The sequence below is a fragment of the Osmerus mordax genome, chromosome 11, assembly GCF_038355195.1.
Source record: "Osmerus mordax isolate fOsmMor3 chromosome 11, fOsmMor3.pri, whole genome shotgun sequence".
NCBI classification, from domain to species: Eukaryota; Metazoa; Chordata; class Actinopteri; order Osmeriformes; family Osmeridae; genus Osmerus; species Osmerus mordax.
In genome coordinates, this window is record NC_090060.1 from 11,859,126 (window position 1) to 11,882,799 (window position 23,674).

The window sequence follows — 23,674 nt, forward strand, 5'->3', positions numbered from 1 at the left end:
ACTAGATTCCCCCACCACAGTGCATATACTGTATGCCCCCCCACCCACCCACACACTGCATATACTGTATGCCCCCCCACCCCCACCACAACTGCATATACTGTATGCCCCCCCACCCCCACACACTGCATATACTGTATGCCCCCCCCACCCCCCCACACACTGCATATACTGTATGCCCCCCCACCCCCCACACACTGCATATACTGTATGCCCCCCCACCCCCCCCACACACTGCATATACTGTATGCCCCCCCCACCCCCCACACACTGCATATACTGTATTGCCCCCCCCACACCCCCCCACACACTGCATATACTGTATGCCCCCCACCCCCCACACACTGCATATACTGTATGCCCCCCCCCCCCACCCCCCACACTCACACACAGGAAATACCATGACATTTACACACTCAGGATAGTGTACGTCCCTCACACAGACATGCTGGAGCAGAACATCCAGCCCGTCTCTCTTCATCTCAAGTCGAGGGCCATATCTCTTGTCACGTTTTCCCCTCAAGCCTCACTACTGCTGGCGGTTCGGAGTGCTCTTGTCTGTTATAGGTCCATGTATTTTGTGTTCATCAGGACAGGAGCCCTTCAAACGCAGGACCAATCCTCACGCACCACCATGTAGCCATCCGCTTGGTGACACACTGCCTAGCCTCTTGACCAATCCCACCTGCTTTCCCTTTACCAATCACACTTAAATGACCTATCAAATCTCTCCGTTTTGCGGTCCAATACCTGGTTTACATGAGATCCTCATCATAATCTACCATCTGTGGAACATAGATCTGTGTGCTGTCAATCATGCCTGCCAGTATACACAATGATGGAATCGGAATGTAAACGCCTGCAAAGACCAAATTTTGGGAGTTTCCAGAGTTACCAAAGGCCAAAATCAATCGTAAAAGATATCTGAATATGATACTTCTCTACAAATTCCCGGGAATACAACCGTGCAAGCATACCCTGGAAAACGGAACTGTCAGTCACTCTCTCTCCTCTCTGGCTCTCTCCGCCCTGCCTCCCCCAATCAGATCGCTCCCTGGAGAGCGTGGGGCGGGTTCGCCAGGAGTCCCTGAGCTCCGTGGAGGAGGACGACTACGACACGCTGGCCGACATCGACTCCGACAAGAACATCGTCCGCACCAAGGTCAGTCCTCACACCTCCCAACACCTGCCAGCACCCCACTCCAACCACAACAAGATCCCAAGTCGTAGTACAGGTGCCAAGCACCCATCACATGCAACGGTTTGGATAACATTGTAACCATGCTGTGTGGCATCCCTCTCCCCCCCGACATGCAGAAGTACCTGTGCGTGTCCGACCTGGCCCGCAAGGACAAGAGGGTCCTCAGTAAGAAGTACCAAATCTATTTCTGGTGAGTGGCTGACGGGGAGAGGGGGAACACAGGCTTGGTGTGCGGGGGAGGGGAGGGGGTTAACATCCATGTCTAGGGCCAGAGTGAAGGGCTGGTCCTGATGTGTCTCTCCATCTCCCTCTCTCTCTCTCTCTCTCTCTGCAGGAACATTGCCACCATTGGTGTGTTCTATGCGCTCCCTGTTGTTCAGCTGGTCATCACTTATCAGACGGTACTGCAGACGCTACACACAAACCTAACACCCCCCACTTCCTGTCCAATCACACACTGCCCAACACCACCCACTCCCTGTCCAAACACATTATACCCCAACACCAATCATTCTCCCCAGACAGGCACTACCCAATCTCTCTCCAGGCACAGACACTACCCAACACCCCAGTCCCTTTCTGGACACCCACTGCCCCTCACCACCTAACACCAAGCTCCAGGGACAGTGCTGCCCCTTGAAGGACAGCTAGCCTCCAGCCCTGTCTCAGATCAACACTGCTCCTGTAGACCCTGATGCGTATCTCCTCTCCCTCAGGTTGTCAACGTGACAGGAAATCAAGACATCTGCTACTACAACTTCCTGTGTGCTCATCCTCTGGGGGCTCTGAGGTGTGTGTGCGTGCGTGCGTGCGTGTGTAGCTGTGATGAATGCCTGCTAGCTGAGATGTGGTTACTTTGCACTATTTCCTTGACTTTGGTGCTGTACTTATGTGTGTTGCCTCAGATAAAAGCGTCGCAACGTTGTTGTGCATGTTTGTGTGAATGTGCATTTGTGCAAACACGAACGGTGAATGCCACTCATGGTCCAGCCCGTTCTCTTTTGCAGTTCCTTCAACAACATCCTTTAGTAACCTTGGTTACGTGATGCTGGGCCTCCTCTTCCTGCTCATTGTGTTGAAGAGAGACATCGTGCACCAGCGAGCACTCTTACGCAACGAACTCAACGCGCATGTAGGACATGGAGAGGAGGGGGGCGGGGGGGGGAGGGAGGGATGGGAGCGGGGAGAGGTGGGAGGAGAAAGAAAGCGGAGAGCGAGAAGACGAATGAAAGGGTGAAGGAGAGGGCAAGGAAGAAGGAGAGGGAGGCAGGTGGAGGAGGATGAGGAGGACTCACTGATTCAATGGGAATATGTTATCCTCTGACCCCGGTTTAACTTGATTCTACTGGATGTCACTTTCCCTCCCTCCCCTCCTCCTCCCTCCCTCCCTCCCTCCCTCCCTCCCCTCCTCCCTCCCTCCCATCCCTCCCTCCCTCCCTCCCCTCCCTCCCTCCCTCCCTCCCTCCCTCCCCTCCCTCCCTCCCTCCCTCCCTCCCTCCCTCCCTCCCTCCCTGTAGGAGTGTGGCATCCCCAAGCACTTTGGTCTGTTCTATGCCATGGGCACGGCTCTGATGATGGAGGGTTTACTGAGCGCCTGCTATCACGTCTGCCCCAACTACACCAACTTCCAGTTTGGTAAGATACGTCGAGACAGATACGTCTAGACAGATACGTCTAGAAACGTTATGTTCACCAGCTTTTTAGCTTAGTCAGTGGGTTACTAGGGCAACCACCCTGGCCACTGGAAGCTTGCCTCTGGACTCTATGGTCTGACGATGAATCGTACTGTGTTTGTGAGCCAGTGAAACGGGCGTGTGTTGTTCCTGTGTCCGTTCAGACACCTCCTTCATGTACATGATTGCGGGCCTGTGCATGCTGAAGCTGTACCAGAAAAGACACCCGGACATCAACGCCAGCGCCTACACGGCCTACGCCTGCCTCGCTGCTGTCATCTTCTTCTCTGTGCTGGGAGTGGTGAGGACACACACACACACAGACACACACAGTCACCTCCCCTCGTGCTCCAGAATCCTGAGTGTTCCCTTGTGGTGTGCAGGTGTTTGGGAAGGGCAACATGGTGTTCTGGATCGTCTTCTCTCTGTCATCCACATCCTGGCCACTATGCTGCTCAGCACACAGCTCTACTACATGGGCCGCTGGAGGCTGGGTAAGAGCTGGGGTAGAGGCTGGGTAAGAGCTGGGGTAGAGGTTAGTCCTGGTGGAGGCTAGGTAAGAGCTGGGGTAGAGGCTGGGTAAGAGCTGGGGTAGAGGTTAGTCCTGGTGGAGGGCTGGGTAAGAGCTGGGGTAGAGGCTGGGTAAGAGCTGGGGTACGAGGCTGGGTAAGAGCTGGGGTAGAGGTTAGTCCTGGTGGAGGCTGGGTAAGAGCTGGGGTAGAGGCTGGGTAAGAGCTGGGGTAGAGGTTAGTCCTGATGGAGGCTGGGTAAGAGCTGGGGTAGAGGTTAGTCCTGGTGGAGGCTGGGTAAGAGCTGGGGTAGAGGCTGGGTAAGAGCTGGGGTAGAGGTTAGTCCTGATGGAGGCTGGGTAAGAGCTGGGGTAGAGGTTGGTCCTGATGGAGGCTGGGTAAGAGCTGGGGGTAGAGGCTGGGTAAGAGCTGGGGTAGAGGTTAGTCCTGGTGGAGGCTAGGTAAGAGCTGGGGTAGAGGCTGGGTAAGAGCTGGGGGTAGAGGTTAGTCCTGGTGGAGGCTGGGTAAGAGCTGGGGTAGAGGCTGGGTAAGAGCTGGGGGTAGAGGTTAGTCCTTGATGGAGGCTGGGTAAGAGCTGGGGTAGAGGTTAGTCCTGGTGGAGGCTGGGTAAGAGCTGGGGGTAGAGGCTGGGTAAGAGCTGGGGTAGAGGTTAGTCCTGATGAGAGCTGGGTAAGAGCTGGGGTAGAGATTGGTCCTGATGGAGGCTGGGTAAGAGCTGGGGTAAAGGTTAGTCCTGATGGAGGCTGGGTAAGAGCTGGGGTAGAGGTTAGTCCTGGTGGAGGCTGGGTAAGAGCTGGGGTAGAGGTTAGTCCTGATGGAGGCTGGGTAAGAGCTGGGGTAGAGGTTAGTCCTGATGGAGGCTGGGTAAGAGCTGGGGTAAAGGTTAGTCCTGATGGAGGCTGGGTAAGAGCTGGGGTAAAGGTTAGTCCTGATGGAGGCTGGGTAAGAGCTGGGGTAAAGGTTAGTCCTGATGGAGGCTGGGTAAGAGCTGGGGTAAAGGTTAGTCCTGATGGAGGCTGGGGTAAAGGTTAGTCCTGATGGAGGCTGGGTAAGAGCTGGGGTAGAGGTTAGTCCTGATGGAGGCTGGGTAAGAGCTGGGGTAGAGGTTAGTCCTGATGGAGGCTGGGTAAGAGCTGGGGTAAAGGTTAGTCCTGATGGAGGCTGTGTAGACAGTGTGGCTGTGTTGTGTTTCAGACTCTGGGGTCCTGCGTAGGATAGTGTACGTCATCTACACTGACTGTATCAGACAGTGCAGCGGACCCATGTACATCGTGAGTACAAGAACGGCACATTTCATCTTGTTGTAATGGAGAGCAATTTATATAAAAACGTCACCTTCACTTACCAGACCTTCACCATTGTGTGTGTGTGTGTTGTGTACTAGGACCGTATGGTGCTGCTCGTAATGGGGAACATTGTGAACTGGTCTCTGTGAGTACAGGACACCATCTACCTTCCTCAACAAATAACCACACACACACACACACACTCCCATGTCATCCTTTATGTGGTGTCATATTGTGGACAATGAAGCGCCTCACTGAGTCCACCGGCCCTGAGTCACCCAGCTGGAGAGGCAGTGCGCTGTTACTGTGAAGTCATCCTCACACACCCACAGACGCTGTTCGAAGCTCTGGAAGCCCACTCGTCACTCACAGACGTGTGTGTGTGTGTGTGTGTGTGTGTAGTGCTGCGTATGGACTGCTAGAGAGGCCCAATGACTTTGCCTCGTATCTTCTGGCCATCGGCATCTGTAACCTGCTCCTGTACTTTGCCTTCTACATCATCATGAAGGTGAGCCGACGTAGTGTGTGTGTGTGTGCGTGCGCGCTGCCACGATGAATTTGTTCCCGACAACCCGTGTGACACTGTCAGGATGAATTTCATTCTAACAGAGCATTTTCATGTGTGTGCCCACGCGGATGCTGTCATTATGAATTTGTTTCCGATTGTGTGTGTGTGTGTGTGTGTGTGCAGCTGCGGAGTGGGGAGAGGATCAAGTGTCTGGCCCTGGTGTGTGTTCTCTTCACGGCGGTCGTCTGGGGCTTCGCTCTCTTCTTCTTCTTCCAGGGACTCAGCACCTGGCAGGTGTGTAACGCACACACACACACAGCGCACACACACAGCACACATAACTCACAATATTACTGCCCAGCGCACACTGCTAAAGTTCGGTCACACTCCGCCGAGTTCGTCGCTAGAACAACGTCATGTGCTACAAGAATTGTAACAGCTTTGTCGCATGGCGCCAGCATGACCCTGACTTCTGTCATCTCTTATGCCCCTCCCCCCCCCCTTTAGAAAACTCCCGCCGAGTCTCGAGAGCACAACCGGGAGTGCATCCTGCTCTCCTTCTTCGACGACCACGACATCTGGCACTTCTTGTCCTCCATCGCCATGTTCGGCTCCTTCCTGGTGAGGCAGTGTGGGATTGATTAAACGCGTGTCTGTTAAAGCGTGTCCTAGTGAGTGAGCGTGTGTGTGTGTGTCGGATGCGTGTGTGTCAGGTGTCTCCTCCTGTCCCGGCCCTCTGACAGCTGTCCTCTCACCTGTCCTTCAGGTTCTCCTAACCATGGATGACGACCTGGACTCAGTCCAGAGGGACAAGATCTTCGTCTTCTGAGAGAGAAGCGCCAGACTCCGCCTTAACGTCTCGACACTGGCCAATGGGGACCCAGCGGTGCGCTGAGACGTCCAGTACCTCCCTCCCTCCCTGACTGCAATTGGCCGCTTCCCCCTCAGCCTCTCCCACAGCCAATCAGAGGCCGGGGGAAAGGACGGCGCTCCCTCCCCCTCTCCCCCCAAAGCTGGAGCCTGTGTGTGTGTGTGTGTGTGGACACTTTGCGTGCCAATCATGCGAGCTTGACTCTGTCGCTGCCATTGATTTTCCTGTCGTGCTCCCGTCCACTTTGTCGATGAGCTCTATAAACGGTTCCCAGTTAACTTATTTTATACTGTCGTGATTTACCTGCAACGTCATCAGTGCATTTTGAACTCGCTGGGTGTAAACTCTCTTTTTACGCTGTGTGTTTGTAATCCGGGCGCGCCTGCGTGTGTGTGTGTGTGTGTGTGGGAGAAGTGTTTCCGTGTCCAGTCTTGTCAGTGGCCTTTGGTGTTCTGATCACGTTTCTACAGTACACGCGTGTTACACGTGTGTTACACTCTGGATTCCTGGGATGAAGACAAGTACGACGATTGTATATTAGTTCAAATGTAAACGGCCCTATATGGAAAAACATGTTTGCACTCTACAATGTGAAAGAAATTATCTTAGTCCAGAGCAATGTAAAGAAATGGTTACCAAATAAAGGTTTTGTCTAAAATAAATACTATACTTGTGTGTGTGTGTATATGATTGTCAGAAATCACAGATATTTAGCAATATACACCACTTTACATTTATTAAAATAATTCTGATAAAAAAATACTGGTAAAAAGCACACGTACTGTACAGGTCTACGTACTAACAGGGACCCAGAGGGGGTGTTTCTGATAGTACAGTTTACTTGGGTGACAGTCATGTACCCCAGAAGTTCTCCCAAGATGGCTTCCATGAAAACAACCCTTTAACGCCATCCTGACGCTTTGACAGGCGCAGCGCGTCCCTCCCCATGGTCTCAGCAGTGCAACATGAAGCCCCAGTAGGTGACGTGACTGACAGCTGCTCCCCGCTGCGTGACACCGAGGTGTCCAGGCAGGCTCCTGGCAGGCCACAGCAAGGGACCTTGTGCTGTGTCGGCTCTCAGCACAAATCCCTCACGTCAACCAGCAGAATGGAATGACTTTGCTGTATGGCAGACAGCCTTGACGTGTTGGGCCTGTACGACTCCACACTGCCCTCAGATCTCTGTGTGACTAAGTGAATGTTCCAGCCCTGGTCCACAATAGCCCTTCATAAGTATATCGTTGCAGTGACAGTACTGCTGGTTGTGCTTGTTGTGGTTCCTTGGTCCCTGCTGCCCCCCCCCCCCCCCCCACAGTGGGCCACTCCTCAGTAATGGTAGACTTTAATCTGGTTGTTGTCATCCAGACCCAGCTGGACTAAGCCACTCATGGTGGCGGGGGTTCGATAACGTGTTAAAAGCGGCCTGAAAAAGGTCACTGGTTAAGGCCAACTTTGACACAGACGAAGACAATCTATCAAGAAAGGGAGGATCTTTTGTGTGTGTGTGTGAAGACGTTAGAGGATACACAGTGGGATCTTGTGTGTGTGTGTGTGTGTGTGTGTGTGTGAAGACGTTAGAGGATACACAGTGGGATCTTGTGTGTGTGTGTGTGTGAAGACGTTAGAGGATACACAGTGGGATCTTGTGTGTGTGTGTGTGTGTGAAGACGTTAGAGGATACACAGTGGGATCTTGTGTGTGTGTGTGTGTGTGTGAAGACGTTAGAGGATACACAGTGGGATCTTGTGTGTGTGTGTGTGTGAGTGTGAAGACGTTAGAGGATACACAGTGGGATCTTTTCTGCGTGTCTCCAGCCATTTCTTGTTGCCGTCTATCAGCCCCTGCAGCCTCTGTCCATCCACCTCCACTGACCTCTGGCTGGACGCCAGGCTACGAGCCTGCTCACTGCAACACACGCGTACCCACGCACACACACAACCCTCAGCATGACCTGGACATGACTGAGTGCCAGCCGAGGTGTTGATGTTGGGACCTGCTTACCTGGCAGGAGTGTACCCTGAGTAGACAGAGCTGGTCCTTAGAGTGCTGGAGGCCATGGGCTCCACAGCTGCCCCTAGACCAGGCACCACACACACACACACACATCGTAAGCAGTCATCTTAACCAGTAACCTTTTCAGGCCGCTGATCACCTCACGCAACAACAACGAAAACTCTCAAGTCTGCGTTAACAAAGCATAACGTGATGTAACATAACCTAACCTAACATGACGGGGTGGCAGCTTAAAAGGGAGATAGAGAGAGCAATGAACCAGTGTACCAGGGAACAGCTTGGTCCAGCGGCTGCTTAGCAGGCCGTCGGCCCCCCGTAGAGGAGGCCCCGCGGTGGGGGTGGTGCCGGGCATGTGGAGGGCGGTGGTGTGGGGGCCCCAGGCCCAGGAGGGTCCGGAGAGGCCCAGCGAGGGGGATGCCAGGGGCTGGGAGAAGGACAGGGGGGTGGGAGTAGGGGTGACCCGGAGCAAGGGGAGGGGTAAGGGGGCGTACGGGGCCTGCCTCTGGGCCAGGGACCCCAGCGCCCCCAGAACCGTGTTGAGCTGCCCTGAGATCTGCTGCAGGGACTCCGTCAACTGCTGCACCTTGGCCGGAACAGTAGGGGGGGTGCCTGGAGAGAGAGAAGAGAAGGAGGGGAGGAGACAGAGAGAGAGAGAGGGAGAGAGAGAGAAAGAAATATAGATATAGTAATAATGGCGTGAATGTTAGTGGTGTGATCAAGGAAACAGAAAAGTGTAAAGTGGAGCACACATGAAGTGATTCATGTTAATGTTGGTATGCTTAAGTAAGCATAATATGCCGTGTGTGGAGTACTCCCGTCTTTTATGAGGCCTTCAGAGCATGGCGAGGTTTACGAACGCCTTTGATGATGATGGAAGTGTAGTGTGGAAAATTGTGCAGATTCCACGAAGAAAGACCTTGTCAAAGCTCCGCGCAAAGACTGTAATAGCTAATCTGAGATTCCCGCTTTCTGGTAAATATTTGACACACGTAAACTACCGCATTAAAGGCAGTTGTCACAATATTTTAATCATCTTAATTGGATTGACACAATAATCGCAGACTTGGCAGTAATGAGGGTGTGAAACACGGCCTGTGTGTGTGTGTGTGTGTGTGGGGGGGGGGGGGGGGGGGGGGGGGGGCAGAACAGGAGCGGGCGCTCGTCTCACCGGTGCCGTTGTGGACGTCCACGCTGCTCAGGTCCGAGTCGGACACGTCGAACGTCACCTTCCTGTCGGCGGACATCCTGGCCAGCTCTTCAGACAGAGGCTGGGGCAGAGACGGGGGAGTCACTGACACACACACACACACACTCTCATATCGCTCTGTTTCACGTGTGGAGGGCCCTGACTGATGCTTCAGCTGAGAGGGATAGGCGAGAGGGTCCAGCAGAGGCTGGGGGGGAGAGTGTGTGTGTGGGGGGGTTACCTGCTAGGCACGGGAGGCTCTCACTAAGACAATGCAACAGCCTTGGTTCCGTGTACGGGCCTACGGCTCACGCTGGGCTGACATTCTGGGTGTTTGGTGTGGTCTGTGTGTAGCGCGGGTAGCTACCTCCTCCACCACGGAGTTCTCCAGCTGCTGCAGTTTCTCCTCTTTGGTCCTCAGGAGAACGTTCCCCCTCTGGATGGTCAACATCAAGTTCTCCACTTCAGTGGCCTCCTGGGAGAGGGAGAGGGAGAGAGAGAGAAATAGAGAGAGAGAGAGAGAGAGAGAGAGAGAGAGAGAGAGAGAAAGAAAGAGAGAAATAGAGAGAGAGAGAGAGAGAAAGAGAGAGAGAGATAATAGTAGAAGAGCCAGGCGGCCATAAAGACAAGGAAATATGGGGAAGAAGAGAAAGAAGAAAAAAGGGAATCATGAAGACAAGCATCAACGTGGGTGAGCTGTCGTTACGTATCTCACTGAAGGCCTGATTAGAAGCTGGGAGAGGGGAGGAGTCACACTTACTCTTACCTGCTGCAGGTTCCGGAACATCTCCTGAGTGCTGGGGTCCTGAGGGCAGCTGGACTGGGCTGCCTGCAGCGCTGACTGTCTCTTGCTCAGGCGGCCGTTCTCCCTGTCCAGGAACTGGCGGGCTTTGTGAATGGACATGCCCTCGTTGGAGATGTACTGACGCAGGCTGGCGGGAGGGTCGGAGGGGGAGAAGGGGAGGAGACGGAGGGAGGGAGGGAGAGAGAGGGGGATGAAGGAATAGAGGAAAAAGTCAGTAAAAAAGTACTCTCCATAACAGTCATGCACGCACACACACACGCTTGCGTTTCCTCACTCTTCCAGGCTGCTGTCGCTGGACACGGGGAGGGGGGAGAGAGGGTGGTCCTCCAGGTCCTGCAGACGGAGGGACTTCTGTCTGTCGTCACTAGAGGGCGCTGGTGCCCTCTCCTCCTCCTCCTGTCTCAGGACACTGCTGGCTCTGGGAGGGACCCTCTTGACCTCGCTCTTCTCCAGATCACTGCAGCCACAGCACAACGGTTACTGACGTCATGCTTGAATGGACGTTTGAAGAATTCCGTGCAAAGCTCCATGGGTTAACCATGAGGTAGTTGCGAGGTCGGAGAGATTGTGTGCATGCAAGTGTGTGTGTCTGTGTTACATGTGTATGTGTGTATTTTGTGTGTATGTGTGTGTAGGCATGTGTGTGTGTGTGTGTGTGTGCGTGTGAGCGCGCAGCACCTGACTGTCCGGCTGAGTCGCTCCTGCAGCAGCTCCACCTTGCTCTCCAGCTGGTCCCTGTCCTCCTTCATCCTCCTGCCCTCCTCCCTCGCCTTCTCCCTCTCCCCTCTCATCCTCTCCACCTCCTCCCTCGCCTTCTCCCTCTCCCCTCTCATCCTCTCCACCTCCTCCAGTGCCTGGGCCCGCTCCTCCTTTGCTCGCTCCGCGTCCTGCCTGGCTCTGTCTCTCTCCTCCCTCGCCCTCTCCAGATCCTCCCTCAGTCCATCTCTCTCCTGCATCACCCGTGACAGACCCTGGAATCACACACACACATCAGCATCAAGAGGACAACAGCAGATAGTGAGGATTATGACGATGAGGATGGAGAGAACGTGAATCTTCACCTCCAGTCCTCGGTCCACCTCTCCCTCCTCCTCTCCAAGTTGGCTCCTCCTCTTCTTCAGGTCTGCGGCCTGGAGAGCAGGTCACATGAGGGGTCTGGTAAGGAACCGTGGTGAGTGTACGAGTGGGTGGGCGGCACGTGAATCTGTGTTTGATTACCCTGGTCTGCAGCATGACCTCCTGGCTCTTTATGTCCCTGGCTCTCAGCTTCAACTTGTCTGACAGCTCCTGCAGGTCTGCCTCCTGAAAAAACACACACACACACACAAACAGGAGGAGGACAAGAAGGATGAAACCGATTTGTGTGTGTGTGGGAGAGAGAGAGAGCGCGTGTGTGTGTCTTTCCCAACCTTGCAGGCTTGTGTTTGTCGTGCCTTGCTGAGCTGGGAGGAGAGCTGGGAGGAGAGCCTCTCCAGCTGGGTGCTGTGGGAGGCCTGCAGGCGCTCTCTCTCCTCCTGCAGCTCGCCCATCAGACGCTCCCGCTGGACGCTCTCCTGGAGGACGGCCGGGAGGGAGAGAGGGAGAGACAGATAGACAGACAGAGAGAGAGAGAGAGGGAGAGAGGGAGACAGACAGACAGACAGAGAGAGAGAGAGGGAGAAAGAGTGAGGGAGACCCGGGAGAGCGAGAGAGATTTGGGATGTGTGGATGTTCTCTGCAGTCAGGTGTGACTGGGCAGGGGGGGGGGGGGGGGCCCGAGACTGAGCGGCGTCTGACCTCGTCCAGGTGTCTCTCTCTGATGGCGTTCAGCTCTCTGCGGTGCTCGTCTCTGAGCTGCTCCAACTTCCTGTTGTGGTCCCGCTGAACTTCCTCCCGCACTTCCTGCATGACATCACCCAACTGGGCATGTGCGGTCGGGGAGAATGATGCAGGGCAGAAATTCACAGACAAACAACATTCTGGGTATTTTATTACATTTCTAGCTTGTGTGTGTGTGTGTGTGTGTGTGTGAGAGTGTGTGTGTTCACCTCTCTCTGGTACTCTGCCAGCTGCTGGCCTGGGCCAGGGCTCTTCTGCTCCCTCCTTCTTTCACTGCCTCTGGTCTGAACAACAACACACACACACACATCCTCAACACAGGCTTGGCCACCACACACTCCAGCCGGACTAAACGTCCACACATATAGTCATCAACGGTGAGGTCAATAGTTCACATCTCGGGTTGCATGACTAGCCCACCGCATGGGCGTTATTCTCACCTCCTGTTTGAGGGAGTCCAGTTGCTCCTCCCTGTCGGCCAATAGCCTCCGCCTCTCCGCCCGAAGCTCCTCCTCTGACTCCGCCTTCAGACGCTCCAGGTTCTGCCTCCTCTGAGTCTCCAGGTTCTCAAGCTCCGCCCCCCGGTCTGCCTCCAGGGCCGCCCGCAGCTCTCTGAGCACGGTCTCCCCCTCCTCTCTGACACACACACACACACAGACAGTCAGACACAGGGTCACCAGTCCTATTCCGTGGTGTGTGTGTGAGCGTTGTGGTGAAGGGGCCGGGCTGACCTGAGCGTGCGTTGCTGGTTCTCCCTCTCCTTCAGGGCGGTCTCTCTCAGCTGCTGTAGCCTGCTCTTCGACTCCAAACGCAGCCTGCTCTCCTCCCCTCGGTCCTTCTCCTGGAGACGCTGCCTCAGAGCCCTGGAGCGCGCACACACACACACAGAGACCAGAGATGACCAGGCGTGTCACACAGCCTAAGGCGTCAACATTGAGTCAGACGCCCGCGGCAGCACCCGCGTCACCAGAGAGTCTCCAGCCGACACAGTTGCAAGGCTCCTATGCGGCTCGGCTCAAGCACACTGACCTGACCCTCTCCTCGCTCTCCTCCCTCAGCCTCCGCTCCTCCTCCTCCTCCTCCCTCCTCAGCTCCTCTCCCAGCGCCCTCGTCTTCTCCTCCCTGTCCCGCCGTGCGCGCTCCCTCTCCTCCGCCGCCCGCCTCTCCGTCTCCCTCGTCTCCCGCTCCTCGTCCGGGGTGTCCCTGGTCGGGCTCTGGGCCTCTTGGCGCTGGGCGCGGGGCACACGGACCAGCCTGCCCCTGGCCGTCTCCTGGAGGACCCCCAGACTGGCGCTCACGCTGCCCCCCTCGGCACGCGGGCGCTGCGCCTCGGAGTGGGAGGGGCTGCTGGCCTGGGAGGAGCTGAGCTCCACGCTTGCGGCCTTGAGACGCCTGAGGGAGGAGAGGGGAGGGACTCACTCATGGACCCACAGAGTTGCTTGGCAAACACAGGTCTGTGTGGCCTGTGCCTACGCCGCCGTGTCGTTGTTGAAGTACTCACTTTTCAGCAGCTTCTGCCCTCTTCCTCCTCTCGTCCCTCTCTTCCTCCTCCTTGAATGAGTCCTTCCCTTCTTTTTCCTGGGGAGAAAAGAGGAGAGAGACTTCCGTTCGTCAAACTGTTGGGAGCGGCTATCTGACACTCCCACCGACGAGAGTGAGGGAAGGTTGTCCGATAGCTCAGTGCAGTACGGCAACTGCTACACTGTGACTGGGTCTTGGACAAGTATGCAGAGGTGTTGTGATTGGATGTCTGAGTCTGTGATAGGGCAGGTGGGCTCACTTGTAGGAAGGGGCTGACCGCAGGGGAAAGGTCTTCCAGGTCCAGAACCTTCTCTGACAGCTTGGAGCGGAACCCAGTCTGGAACAAAGACATGCAACACCATTAGCCTGACTCACGTCTTCACAATAGCAATGAATAATACATTGTATGCATTTAGCAGACTTAAATCCAAAGCGATGTACAGTACAGTGGGGAATTTGAACCCTGTGATCTATGAATCTGCACTCTGAAGCTCTAACCACTGAGCTATACCCTCCCAATGTGTAACAAAGTCCTGCGCTGATTCTCTAAGATTACTAACTGTACCTTGATGTCGTCCGTTGAGGATGAAGCCACCTCTATGTTTTCACTGGCCTCGGACTGCAGACACACACACACACAGTCAGCAGTGACATACAACCGTATGTTCAAATGTACCTCTAAATGTATACACCCCCAGTCCCATATGCACACCAAGGCAGACAAGAGGAGTGAGGCGCCCAGCTGTAACCAGTGACGGACACACACAGGCAGGGACCGCTAGTCAACACTACCACACAGCAGCCAGGAGAGAGCAGCAGGACTGGAGGCGGGAGAGAGGTGTCTGAGAGGGTGAGACCACCCCAGGGAGGTGCCTGCCGGGGGGGGTGGGTGAAGGGGGGAGGAAGGCCTGAGACAGGGGAGTTTCTCCATGGAGGCCCACAGACGCTGCCTTGGGGGGTGTCAGTTGTCAGGGTGGTTTTGGGCTCTGTACTGACGTGGCCACTGATTGGTAAAGAAAATAGGCGTGGCCTGATGAACCCCCGGGAGAGACGGAAACCGTCAACAGGTGCGAGTTGCATGAGTGGGAGACACCGATTGGGTGCAGGCTCGCTGGACGAGCTGTCGATTGGTTTAATCTCCCACTGCTAGACTGCGCTCTGGGGAAAGGGGGCTTGCATGTGAAGGGCTGCCCCCCCTCCTGTCTGAGGGGCGGGGAGGGCAGAGGCGTGTGAAGGCGTAAAGAGGAGGGGGGGGGGCAGGGGGGCGGGCAGCACGCAGGCAGGTGGGACACACAGCCGGAGCACACCACCGGACCATACCTCAGCCAGAGAGGGGCATGTTTGGAGCGCGCTCTTCTCCTTGCCAACGCTCCCTTCCTGTCTGTCTAACGAGGTTAGGTCCGGCGGTTTCCCTGGCGCCAGGGCGGCGGCTTGGACTGTTCCCTGTTCAACGCTTTCAATCACTTCCTCTTCCTGGTCTGGCGTGTCTGAGGCAGCATCGGTTTGGTCCTTTTCTTGGCCCTCTCCCCCACGCTCCCCCTCTTGACTTTGCACACACCTCTCCACCCCCTCTTCCTCCTCCCTCCCCCGGCTCGCCTCTTGTTCGTCCGTTCCCCGTCCTATACCCGGCGAACACCTCTCTTTCCCCTCACCCTCATCGCTAGCCTTCCCGCTTTGGCCCTGAACGCGCCCGTCTTTCTCCTCCCTGCCTTCGCCCTCCTCTTGCTTGTCGTCACGCCTCCCCTCGTCTCCCTCTGCCTCGCTTTCGCTGTCCCCCGAGTCCGCTCGCCTCCCCTCTGCGCTCTCCTCCCCGCCTTCCTCCTCCCCGTCTCTCTCCCTCTCCTCGTCCTCGCTCTTCGCGCGTCTCTCTATGGCTCCGTTGCTGTCCTCCTCCGCCCCCTCTCCCTGACACTGAGCAGGCCTTCTGGCCATCTGAAGGAGGTTCTTCGCTCTGGCTTTTTGGTTTTCTTTTCGGCCTCTCTCAAAACATCTCTCTAGCTCCTCCTCCTCTCCTTCCAGTTCTGCCTCATCTGCCTCTCTTCCCTCCATCTCCTCCTCTCCTTCCAGTTCTGCCTCATCTGCCTCTCTTCCCTCCATCTCCTCCTCTCCTTCCAGTTCTGCCTCATCTGCCTCTCTTCCCTCCATCTCCTCCTCCTCTTTCATATACCTCTCCACTGCCTCTTCGCTCTCCTCCTCCTCCTCCTCTGGTTTTTGCCCTTCCGTGTCTCTCAGCACCCATCGTTCCACTTTCTCTTCACTTTCTTCCGCCTCTTCCTCCTCCCCTTCATCGCCGCGCTCCTCCTCTCCCTCACTCTGTCCGCGTCGCTCCGCAACTTCCTCCTCCTCCCCCCCCTCCTCCCCTTTCCCCTCTTCATCTTCACTCCTAGCACACTGTTCTTCGATCTCGTCGCTTTCTTCTCCCTCTCCTTCCTTCTCTTTGCTGCTGACACACCTCTCTATGACCTCACTTCCTTCATCTTGTTCATATTTGTCAAGGCCTTCCTCGCTCTTCACTTCCTTGACTTTTTCCTCCATCTTCCCTTCTTCCTCCTCTCTCTCCTCATCCTGTTCCCCCTTCCCCTCCCTGCCAACTTCGACCTCATCCTCCTCCTCTCCCTCGCTCTTCACACACCTCTCTATGACCTCATCCTCCTCCTCTCCCTCGCTCTTCACACACCTCTCTATGACCTCATCCTCCTCCTCTCCCTCGCTCTTCACACACCTCTCTATGACCTCATCCTCCTCCTCTCCCTCGCTCTTCACACACCTCTCTATGACCTCATCCTCCTCTCCCTCGCTCTTCACACACCTCTCTATGACCTCATCACCCTCCTCCTCTCCCTCGCTCTTCACACACCTCTCTATGACCTCATCCTCCTCTCCCTCGCTCTTCACACACCGCTCTATGACCTCATCACCCTCCTCCTCTCCCTCGCTCTTCACACACCTCTCTATGACCTCATCCTCCTCCTCTCCCTCGCTCTTCACACACCTCTCTATGACCTCATCACCCTCCTCCTCTCCCTCGCTCTTCACACACCTCTCTATGACCTCATCACCCTCCTCCTCTTTCTCCTCTTCCTGCACGTACTCGCTGACCTCGGCTTCCGCACCCTTGCATTCCTCCTTTCCTTCTTTCGCCCCTTCCATCTCCTCCCCATTCCTTCTATTCTCTTCCTCGCTTTTTACGCCACTCTCCTCCTCTCCCTCTTCTTCTTCTTCTTCTACACCCTTGCTAAACTCAGCCTCTCCATCCTCTCCCTCCTCCTCTCCCTCCTCCTCTCCCTCCTCCTCGTTCCCCTCCTCCCCTGCGGCCCCTTTCTGGACCTTCACTTGTCCTTCCTCCTCCCCGTGGGCCCCACTCACTCCATCCTTCTCCCACTCTCCAGCCTCCTCCTCCTCTTTCCCTTCCTCTCCCTCCTCCCCCCTGTCTGAGAGGCCTGCAGGCTGGGGGGCTGGGCTGAGGGGGGCTGGGCTGGGGGGGCCGGCCCCCGTCCCGCTACGGACTCTGCTCCCCGCAGGAGGAGACGGCCGCGGGCGTCGTCCGCCGAGAGAGTCCTTCGGAAGGGGCCGATCGCAGAAATCCCACAGAGAAAGAGAGAAAGAGGGCGTGCAGAAGACACGGACAGGGGAGGGACAGAAAGAGGGGAGGGGGGTGGACAACAAAATGTGACCCGGAGCCACGCAGAGGATCTGAGTGTCATGCAGTCCACTCATGCAATCCATAGATAGAACCGAACGGTAAGTCAAGTCAACAAACAAACAAACAAACAAACACACACAGTTAAGTTAAGGCAAAGTCCGAAAAACAGCACACAGTGTGTACAGACATACACGTGTAACGCTCACACACACGGACACTCACATATACACACACACGACTGAGCGCGTGCAGAGGGGATGGGAGTGACATGAGCGATACGAGGGCCTCATCCAACGAGAGAGTCAGACAGCAAAGCAGTAGCAGTGACAGTAGGAGGAGAGCACAACAAACAGGAAGACACACAGGCAGCCGTGGCCGAAGGACAGGTCCCAACAACACAGCAGCTACCAAACCAACCACATCCAGGTCACAGGTCACGGGAGAGATAGATAAGAGACACAAAGAGCCAGAACGGCAAAAAGGTTAGAGGTCACACACCGACGAATGAGACGAGAGAAATGACAGAGCACGTGAAATGCTTCCCAAGCAGATCCCCCAGCAGTCCTTCATAAGGGTGCTGGGGTCCATTTATCGTCCAAACATAAGAGCAGAGCCAGTGTCTGCTTATGGATACAGACATCTGTTACTAGGTAGAACTAGATATTGAGGGGACAATTGCTCATATTTAGGACCTTGCCACTCAACGCAATTTGGGACCATGCTGGGAGACCATGGAGTAATGAGATCATGAAAGCGACAGTAAAAGAGAGCTCGGAGACACACCCGTGTGTGTGTGTGTACCTGTTGGGAAGGGGGATCAGGGCTGTGGTCTCCAGACAACGCCAGGTCCTGTAGCTCTGGCTCGGTCTTCTCCTCGGGTGGGGCAGCAACACTGGCCTCACTGTCCTGGAGCACACAGTGAATGAACACACACACACATTGCCAGGGTGCCTAACTCTTGTCTTAACACACACACACACACAGTGTGTTTACCTCATACTGCAGCCCTCCTCCCAGAGTGTCCAGGTCCAGATGGAGGTTCTGCAGCAGGCGGGCCGAGCCTCTAGGACTCTGGGAACACAACAACACGCTCAGACGGGACCAGACCCGACAGCCCAGCGGCGGCTGGGACCGACTGACTGAGGACAGGATGTAGAAGAGGTGCAGAAGCCGGCGTCTGCAGCCAGACCAGGCCCCTACCTCGTCCTCTGACATGTTGTCCTCCTCCTCGTCGTCCAGGCCCGGCAGGGACAGGGACACCCGCTCCTCGTGCCGGCCCCCCAGCAGACTGGAGCCCAGGCTGGACAGAGGGCCCTGGGGGTGGGGGGAGAGTGGGTAGGTGTGTTTGTGTGTGTCGGAGGGGGCGGGGGGCAGTGCAGAGAGATCTCGTTCAATCAGAGCAATGACATGCATAATGTTTTTTTATTTCATGTTCATTTCTAAAATATGAAATGCGATCATATCCGTTTGAATAGGAGTTGGTCATGCATGTGAGCTCTACAGTATAGGGCGATGTTTGGGGAGTAGGGGTGCAGTCTTACTCCCAAGGGGGTCTTGAGGGGCTCCAGTCCCCCCGAGCTGCCAAGGGACCCCCGCAGGGAAGGAATGGGGCCGGAGGAGGCATCCAGACCCCGCAGAGGGGCCAGGCTTCCCAGCGGAGCCTGCAGTGGCCCTCGGGAAGAGCTCAAAGGCTAGAGGGCAAAAACACACGGACACAAGCACACACGACATTTAGAACCTTGGGATATTCATTCCAGTATTCTGTGAGGCAACTCGTTCCAGATATATAAAAGATCAAATCGGTATAGATAAAGTTGATCCACTTCTGTTCTGCTTGCGTTTGTTTTCTGAGGACGTACCTGCTGCTGGTCTACCTGAAGTCTGTCTGCCTTGCCCTGCTCTGCTGGGCCTCCCATGTTCTCTCCTATACTCTGACTTTCTGATAACTGGTTTGAGGGGGAAAGGGGGGTTTGGGAAGCCGAAAGGGGAACAGCGGGCCGATTCTGGAGGCGAGGCCCCAGGACCTGGACGAGACCTTTGCCCTCCTTGTCTTCCGCATCCCAGCAGGCTCCCGAGTCATCTCCACTTCTCTCCCAGCGCCTCTTAACCCACCTGGCTCGCCGCTGTGCTCCCCACCGACACTCCTCCACCAGCTCAGCTATAAGGCACCCCACACTTTCCTCCAGTCCTCCAGGTCCTCCTGCCTCTCCTGGGCCTGAACACAGGCACTCTCTACCCTTCCCTCCTACACCTCGTCCACTACCTCCGTCTACCTCCGTTTCCCTACCCTCCGGGGAAGTGAGAGCCAGGCCACAGCCCACGTCCACCCGCTGGTCCCACTCCGAGGCCCTCGTGGCCTGCAGGCTCACACTGCCACCGCACCGGGGGGGTGAAAGCACGGGGGGGCTGGGAAAGGGCTTGGAAAGAAGGGGAGAAAGCTGCGAATGCCTCTCCGGGAGCGCCTCCCAGACGCCCCTGGAGGAGGTGACAGGGTGGCCCAGGATCTCCTGGGCGTCTGCCAGGGCCTTGCTACTGCGGACAGCGCCCTCCAGGGGGCCGAGAGAGGACAGGGGGGCCAAGCCGCGGGAGGGCACGGGGGGCAAGGAGAGAAGGAGCAGGGAGGCTGGCACTGTGGGTTTCTGTGAGGGAAGGTTGGAGTGTTTGGAGTCGGACTGCAGAGAGGACGAGGAGGACCTCTCTGATTGGATGCCTGCCTGTCTTATTTCTGTCTGGCTCTTCCTTCCTGCACTCTGTTCACAGGAGGATAGGTTGGTGAAAAAAACTGGTCTGTATCAAGGGACTTTTAATCTAATCTGGAACAACCTTAATACGTTTCCACGCGGAGCAGCACAATCATACACAGTATTTCAAACATAGACCCCCCAAAATCTGTTTACCCCTTTGGGCTTGAGAATGTCGCCCTCCTTTTTCTTCTTGCCCTTCTTTTCCTTCTTGTCTTTCTTCTTCTTCTCCTTGTCCTTCCTGCCCGTGGCGGCGGCGGTACCGGGCCGCGGCTGGGCGCGCTGGCGCTCCGTGTCCACCAGGTGGCGGTACTGCTCGTCACAGGGGTGGTCCCAGGTGGACTGGCCCGAGGAGAAGTTGAAGTAGTACACGTCCCCCGTCACGTCCTGACTGCCAGGAGGGGGGGAGGAGGGGGGGGGAGGGGATGGGAGGGGAGGGGGGAGAGGAGGGGGTCACTTCAGCACCTCAGAGCCCGGAGAGGGGAGAGAGATCGGTGGGTGAAGGTAAACACGTGGGAACACATGGGAAGTAGCTAGCAGTGTTTTTGCTCTAGTCTGACAGGAGGCACACACTGTTCTTTTCTTTCCGTGACACAGACATGGCTTTTGGGGATCTGGGGTTTACCAGACTTCCCAAGGGACTCATAATGATTTGGAGGTCGATACTGGAAAAATCTGAAATAAGGGAGCTCTCCCTGAGATCCATGGATCATTACGAATACACCAGCCTGTCAGCAAGTCCCCACCCTGGCTTCCAGTACGTCCTTACCAGGGCTTCCACTCTGCAGGCAGTGGGGCCACGATGCCCTCCCTGGCCAGCCATAGGAGTTCCGGCTCACAATCGGGATCAATGCCAATCTCTCTTGCGTACTCGTGGATCTCTGACAAAGAGGAGGCGAAGGCAGAGTGGAAGGAAACAAACAAACAAACAAATGAGACTTCATATTTGAAGTTTGGAAACTGATGTGCACGCACCTCAGAGAGGATGTAGACTTAGCTTCAGTTCTATCCAATACATTATGTTAATACTGTTTGTAATTACTGTTGGTAATAGTGTCCAGGTAACTCCATGTGCACAATTACAAAATAATTTTAAACTAACGTTGCACCCAATAAACTATACACAACAGCAATGAATGATGCAATTGGCTTCCTCTGTATTTGACATCAAACAAATGTATCTGTATATATACTGTATAAATACTATTAAATAGCTAACGTTATGCATCACTGATGCTGATGTAGGATAGAGATCTGTAGAGAAACATGTATATGTGCCTTAATCAGAAGTGTAGTATTCTAATAGCAACTTGCAACTACTGGTATCAATCTACATGATCGAGTCGTACCTTGTTCAGAGGGGATATAGTTCTCATCATAGTCTTCTTCCAAGATCAGCTGGTCTCCTATCTGAAGAGCAGCTGCTGTCATGGTTACTGGGAATGGGGAGGAACTGATTTGTTACAACAATGCAAAATAACGGTAAATCAGTCGGTTAATCTATTGTGGTCCAGGTAACTTGCTAGCCGAATCTAACGGTAGCAAGCCTAGAGACCTTATGTAGCAATTTACCTTCGATTATTACCAAGGGAAGTAGACTACAGTAGTCAGTCTAGGTAGTTACTGTAACTAAGCACAAGATTGCCTACAATAAATGGCAGCCTCTAACGTTAGCAATTTTGTATGAAAATTGAAGCGAAATATTTACAAAACGATCTCCCTTTCAAGCTAAATGTTATTGTTGTTTTCTTGTTAAGTGTGCTGCCGAGGACGCTACTTGCTACTGTTGTAGAGTAACATTGACATCGACATTGTTGGCGTGCCAAATAAATAGTTAGCTGCACTGGCTAGAGCTAGCTAGCTATTAATACTATTTACCAGGGATTAGCAACAGTAGCAAAGCAGCGAGCTCATCTAAATGAAACAAAACTATTTACTTACCTATTATTCTTGATAGTTTTTACTATCCTAAGAGAAGTCACGAACCTGGAATTAGATTATTGAAAACATTTTACATTACAAGGATTAACTACAGCTAGCTAGCTTTTGTTAGCTTGCTAAAAGTATCAACAACAGGATGATGGCGCTTCTAAGGACGCTTGAGCCCGTTTCCGGTTGTGGCCCCCCTAGCAACCATAAAGCACCCGCCTATTTGATTTCTCGTCGGGTATTGGACAAAAACGGGATTTAATCCTGTCAATTGACACGTCACACCGAGTAAAACCAAGTCATTTAATAATAATCCTAAATAGGTTTCCATGTAATCCTGTTATAATTGATATTCCTGCTATACGTATAGTATTTACTGTGTATTTAGAATTAAAGCCACATTAATGGAATGGATATGTTAAACAAATCACATCAAGACAATACCATTAATATCCGTACAGGATGAATCTGTCACATTTTGATAAACTCCTTTGTCAGTTACTTTTTATTATTATGTATTGTATTTCTACAAGATTCCTTAAATGTTGTAATAAGAATAAAAAACTTTTGGATGCTTTGAAAGATTCATTCCGGGCCACAAGATGGCATTGTTTTACTAGTTATTGCAAACTGATACTCAACTGCCGGACAAATGCAACAGACCCAAGACATCCATTTTTCCTCCGATGTCCTTTCCAGTCTCAACACTATCACGCCATGTATATAGTCATTTCACATACTTCTGTCTGTGATGACTGACCATTGTCCAGACCTTTTCCATCCAATGAATTTTATGAGAGGAAAGTCATGGCAAGACCCTTCAAACATATGGCTTGTAATCTGATCCACTCAAGTATGTCATATTCACAGTCAGATGTGACATTTTCAATTGGTGTCTGATACCGCCATCATCCTTAGATTTTTTTTTGCTGCTCTAGTCTACATTTTCATGTGTTTCAGTTTGTCCTCACCGATGTGTCACCCCCCCCCCCCCCCCCCCCCCCCCCACAACAAAAAGTTACATGTTTAGAGATTATAATTCTTCTGCTCCAGAAATATAGGGGGAAGGTGAAATGTTCAGGAGGTTTCTTTTTGTCCTGTCCCTTTGAATCAGTCAGTAGACCCGAGACGACTTGAAAACCTTGGAGTAGAGTTTTTTGGTTGGGCACATGAGGGAGAGGGAGGGAGAGGGGGCAGTGAAGGTCAGTGCCGGAAGCGTGTCTGTTATTACTAAAAACTGAGCAGCCCTCTGCACCCTTATGAAAGACATGAATGCCTTTGATCCAAATTCAATTACCTAGCAGCCACTATGGACTGAAACATCTCAGCATTTTGTGAGTGATGGGCAATAGTATTTATACTGTGTTCATTATGTAGACAATCTTGAGTTTATTCCTTTTCATAATAAAGCGTTCCAATATTAAATCTAATTGGAAAAAATTCCTGCAACTAAATTGAATGGGACAGAAAGCTTTATGGTGGTGCAGAAGGACACGTGTAGATAGCAGATGCCATATGCTGACATTTGAACATGTTGTTTTATTTATCTGTGTGAGTCACACGTGTGCGTGCATGCGTTTGTGTGTGTGTTTGCATGAGATTGGTGTTGCAGCTCCATGGACTTGCCTGCTAATTGAAAGAGTTTAGTTTTGTGGTGCATGCACCTGCTTGTTTCCTTCACCCGAGACCTTATTGAGAGGGTTTGGCCAAGCACAGCCCCAGGTCCTGGAGGGAGCGATGATGAATGGAATGTGGCCTGAACGCCACAGGATCTGAGCTGTCACAACACCAAAGACACAAACACACCAGGCATTTCTGAGAGGACACAGTGAGAGAAAGGGTGGCGGGGGGCTGGGGTGGATGTGAAGAGTAAAGGGGGTGGGGAGGAGGGTGTGGGGGAGGAGATAGGGGAGGGAGTGGAGGAGAGAGAAAGAGGAGGCCGGTGAGGG

The 23,674-nt window shown here is 54.0% G+C and overlaps 2 protein-coding genes across 2 annotated transcripts in view; one reads left to right on the plus strand and one right to left on the minus strand.

The window, feature by feature from the left end:
* sidt2 (SID1 transmembrane family, member 2) overlaps positions 1–6,736 on the plus strand; it is a gene marked incomplete in the record, with an annotated part of 14,968 nt that extends 8,232 nt beyond the window's left edge. The window contains 16 exon segments of the mRNA XM_067246007.1: positions 1,047–1,162; positions 1,318–1,391; positions 1,536–1,602; positions 1,918–1,991; positions 2,209–2,227; positions 2,229–2,333; positions 2,719–2,836; positions 3,039–3,175; positions 3,258–3,296; positions 3,299–3,368; positions 4,599–4,675; positions 4,789–4,835; positions 5,093–5,198; positions 5,382–5,492; positions 5,706–5,819; positions 5,965–6,736. Of these exon segments, the coding sequence (XP_067102108.1) occupies positions 1,047–1,162; positions 1,318–1,391; positions 1,536–1,602; positions 1,918–1,991; positions 2,209–2,227; positions 2,229–2,333; positions 2,719–2,836; positions 3,039–3,175; positions 3,258–3,296; positions 3,299–3,368; positions 4,599–4,675; positions 4,789–4,835; positions 5,093–5,198; positions 5,382–5,492; positions 5,706–5,819; positions 5,965–6,027 (1,337 nt within the window).
* Positions 6,737–6,784: 48 nt separating this feature from the next.
* On the minus strand, positions 6,785–21,877 carry LOC136952006 (centrosomal protein of 164 kDa-like). Its single transcript, XM_067246677.1, has 28 exons — positions 21,738–21,877; positions 21,146–21,232; positions 20,566–20,677; positions 19,953–20,187; positions 18,597–18,746; positions 18,256–18,369; positions 18,049–18,126; positions 17,857–17,961; positions 13,978–14,031; positions 13,672–13,749; positions 13,393–13,469; positions 12,921–13,283; positions 12,623–12,754; positions 12,332–12,527; positions 12,101–12,175; positions 11,850–11,972; positions 11,483–11,626; positions 11,292–11,375; positions 11,135–11,203; positions 10,752–11,044; positions 10,348–10,530; positions 10,035–10,200; positions 9,636–9,743; positions 9,251–9,350; positions 8,350–8,691; positions 8,071–8,143; positions 7,855–7,974; positions 6,785–7,492 (listed from the first exon to the last, which is right to left on the minus strand). The coding sequence occupies exons 2-28, from the start codon at positions 21,225–21,227 to the stop codon at positions 7,396–7,398; spliced, it is 3,753 nt and encodes a 1,250-aa protein (XP_067102778.1). The 5' UTR covers positions 21,228–21,232; positions 21,738–21,877; the 3' UTR covers positions 6,785–7,395.
* Between the last annotated feature and the right edge of the window lie 1,797 nt (positions 21,878–23,674).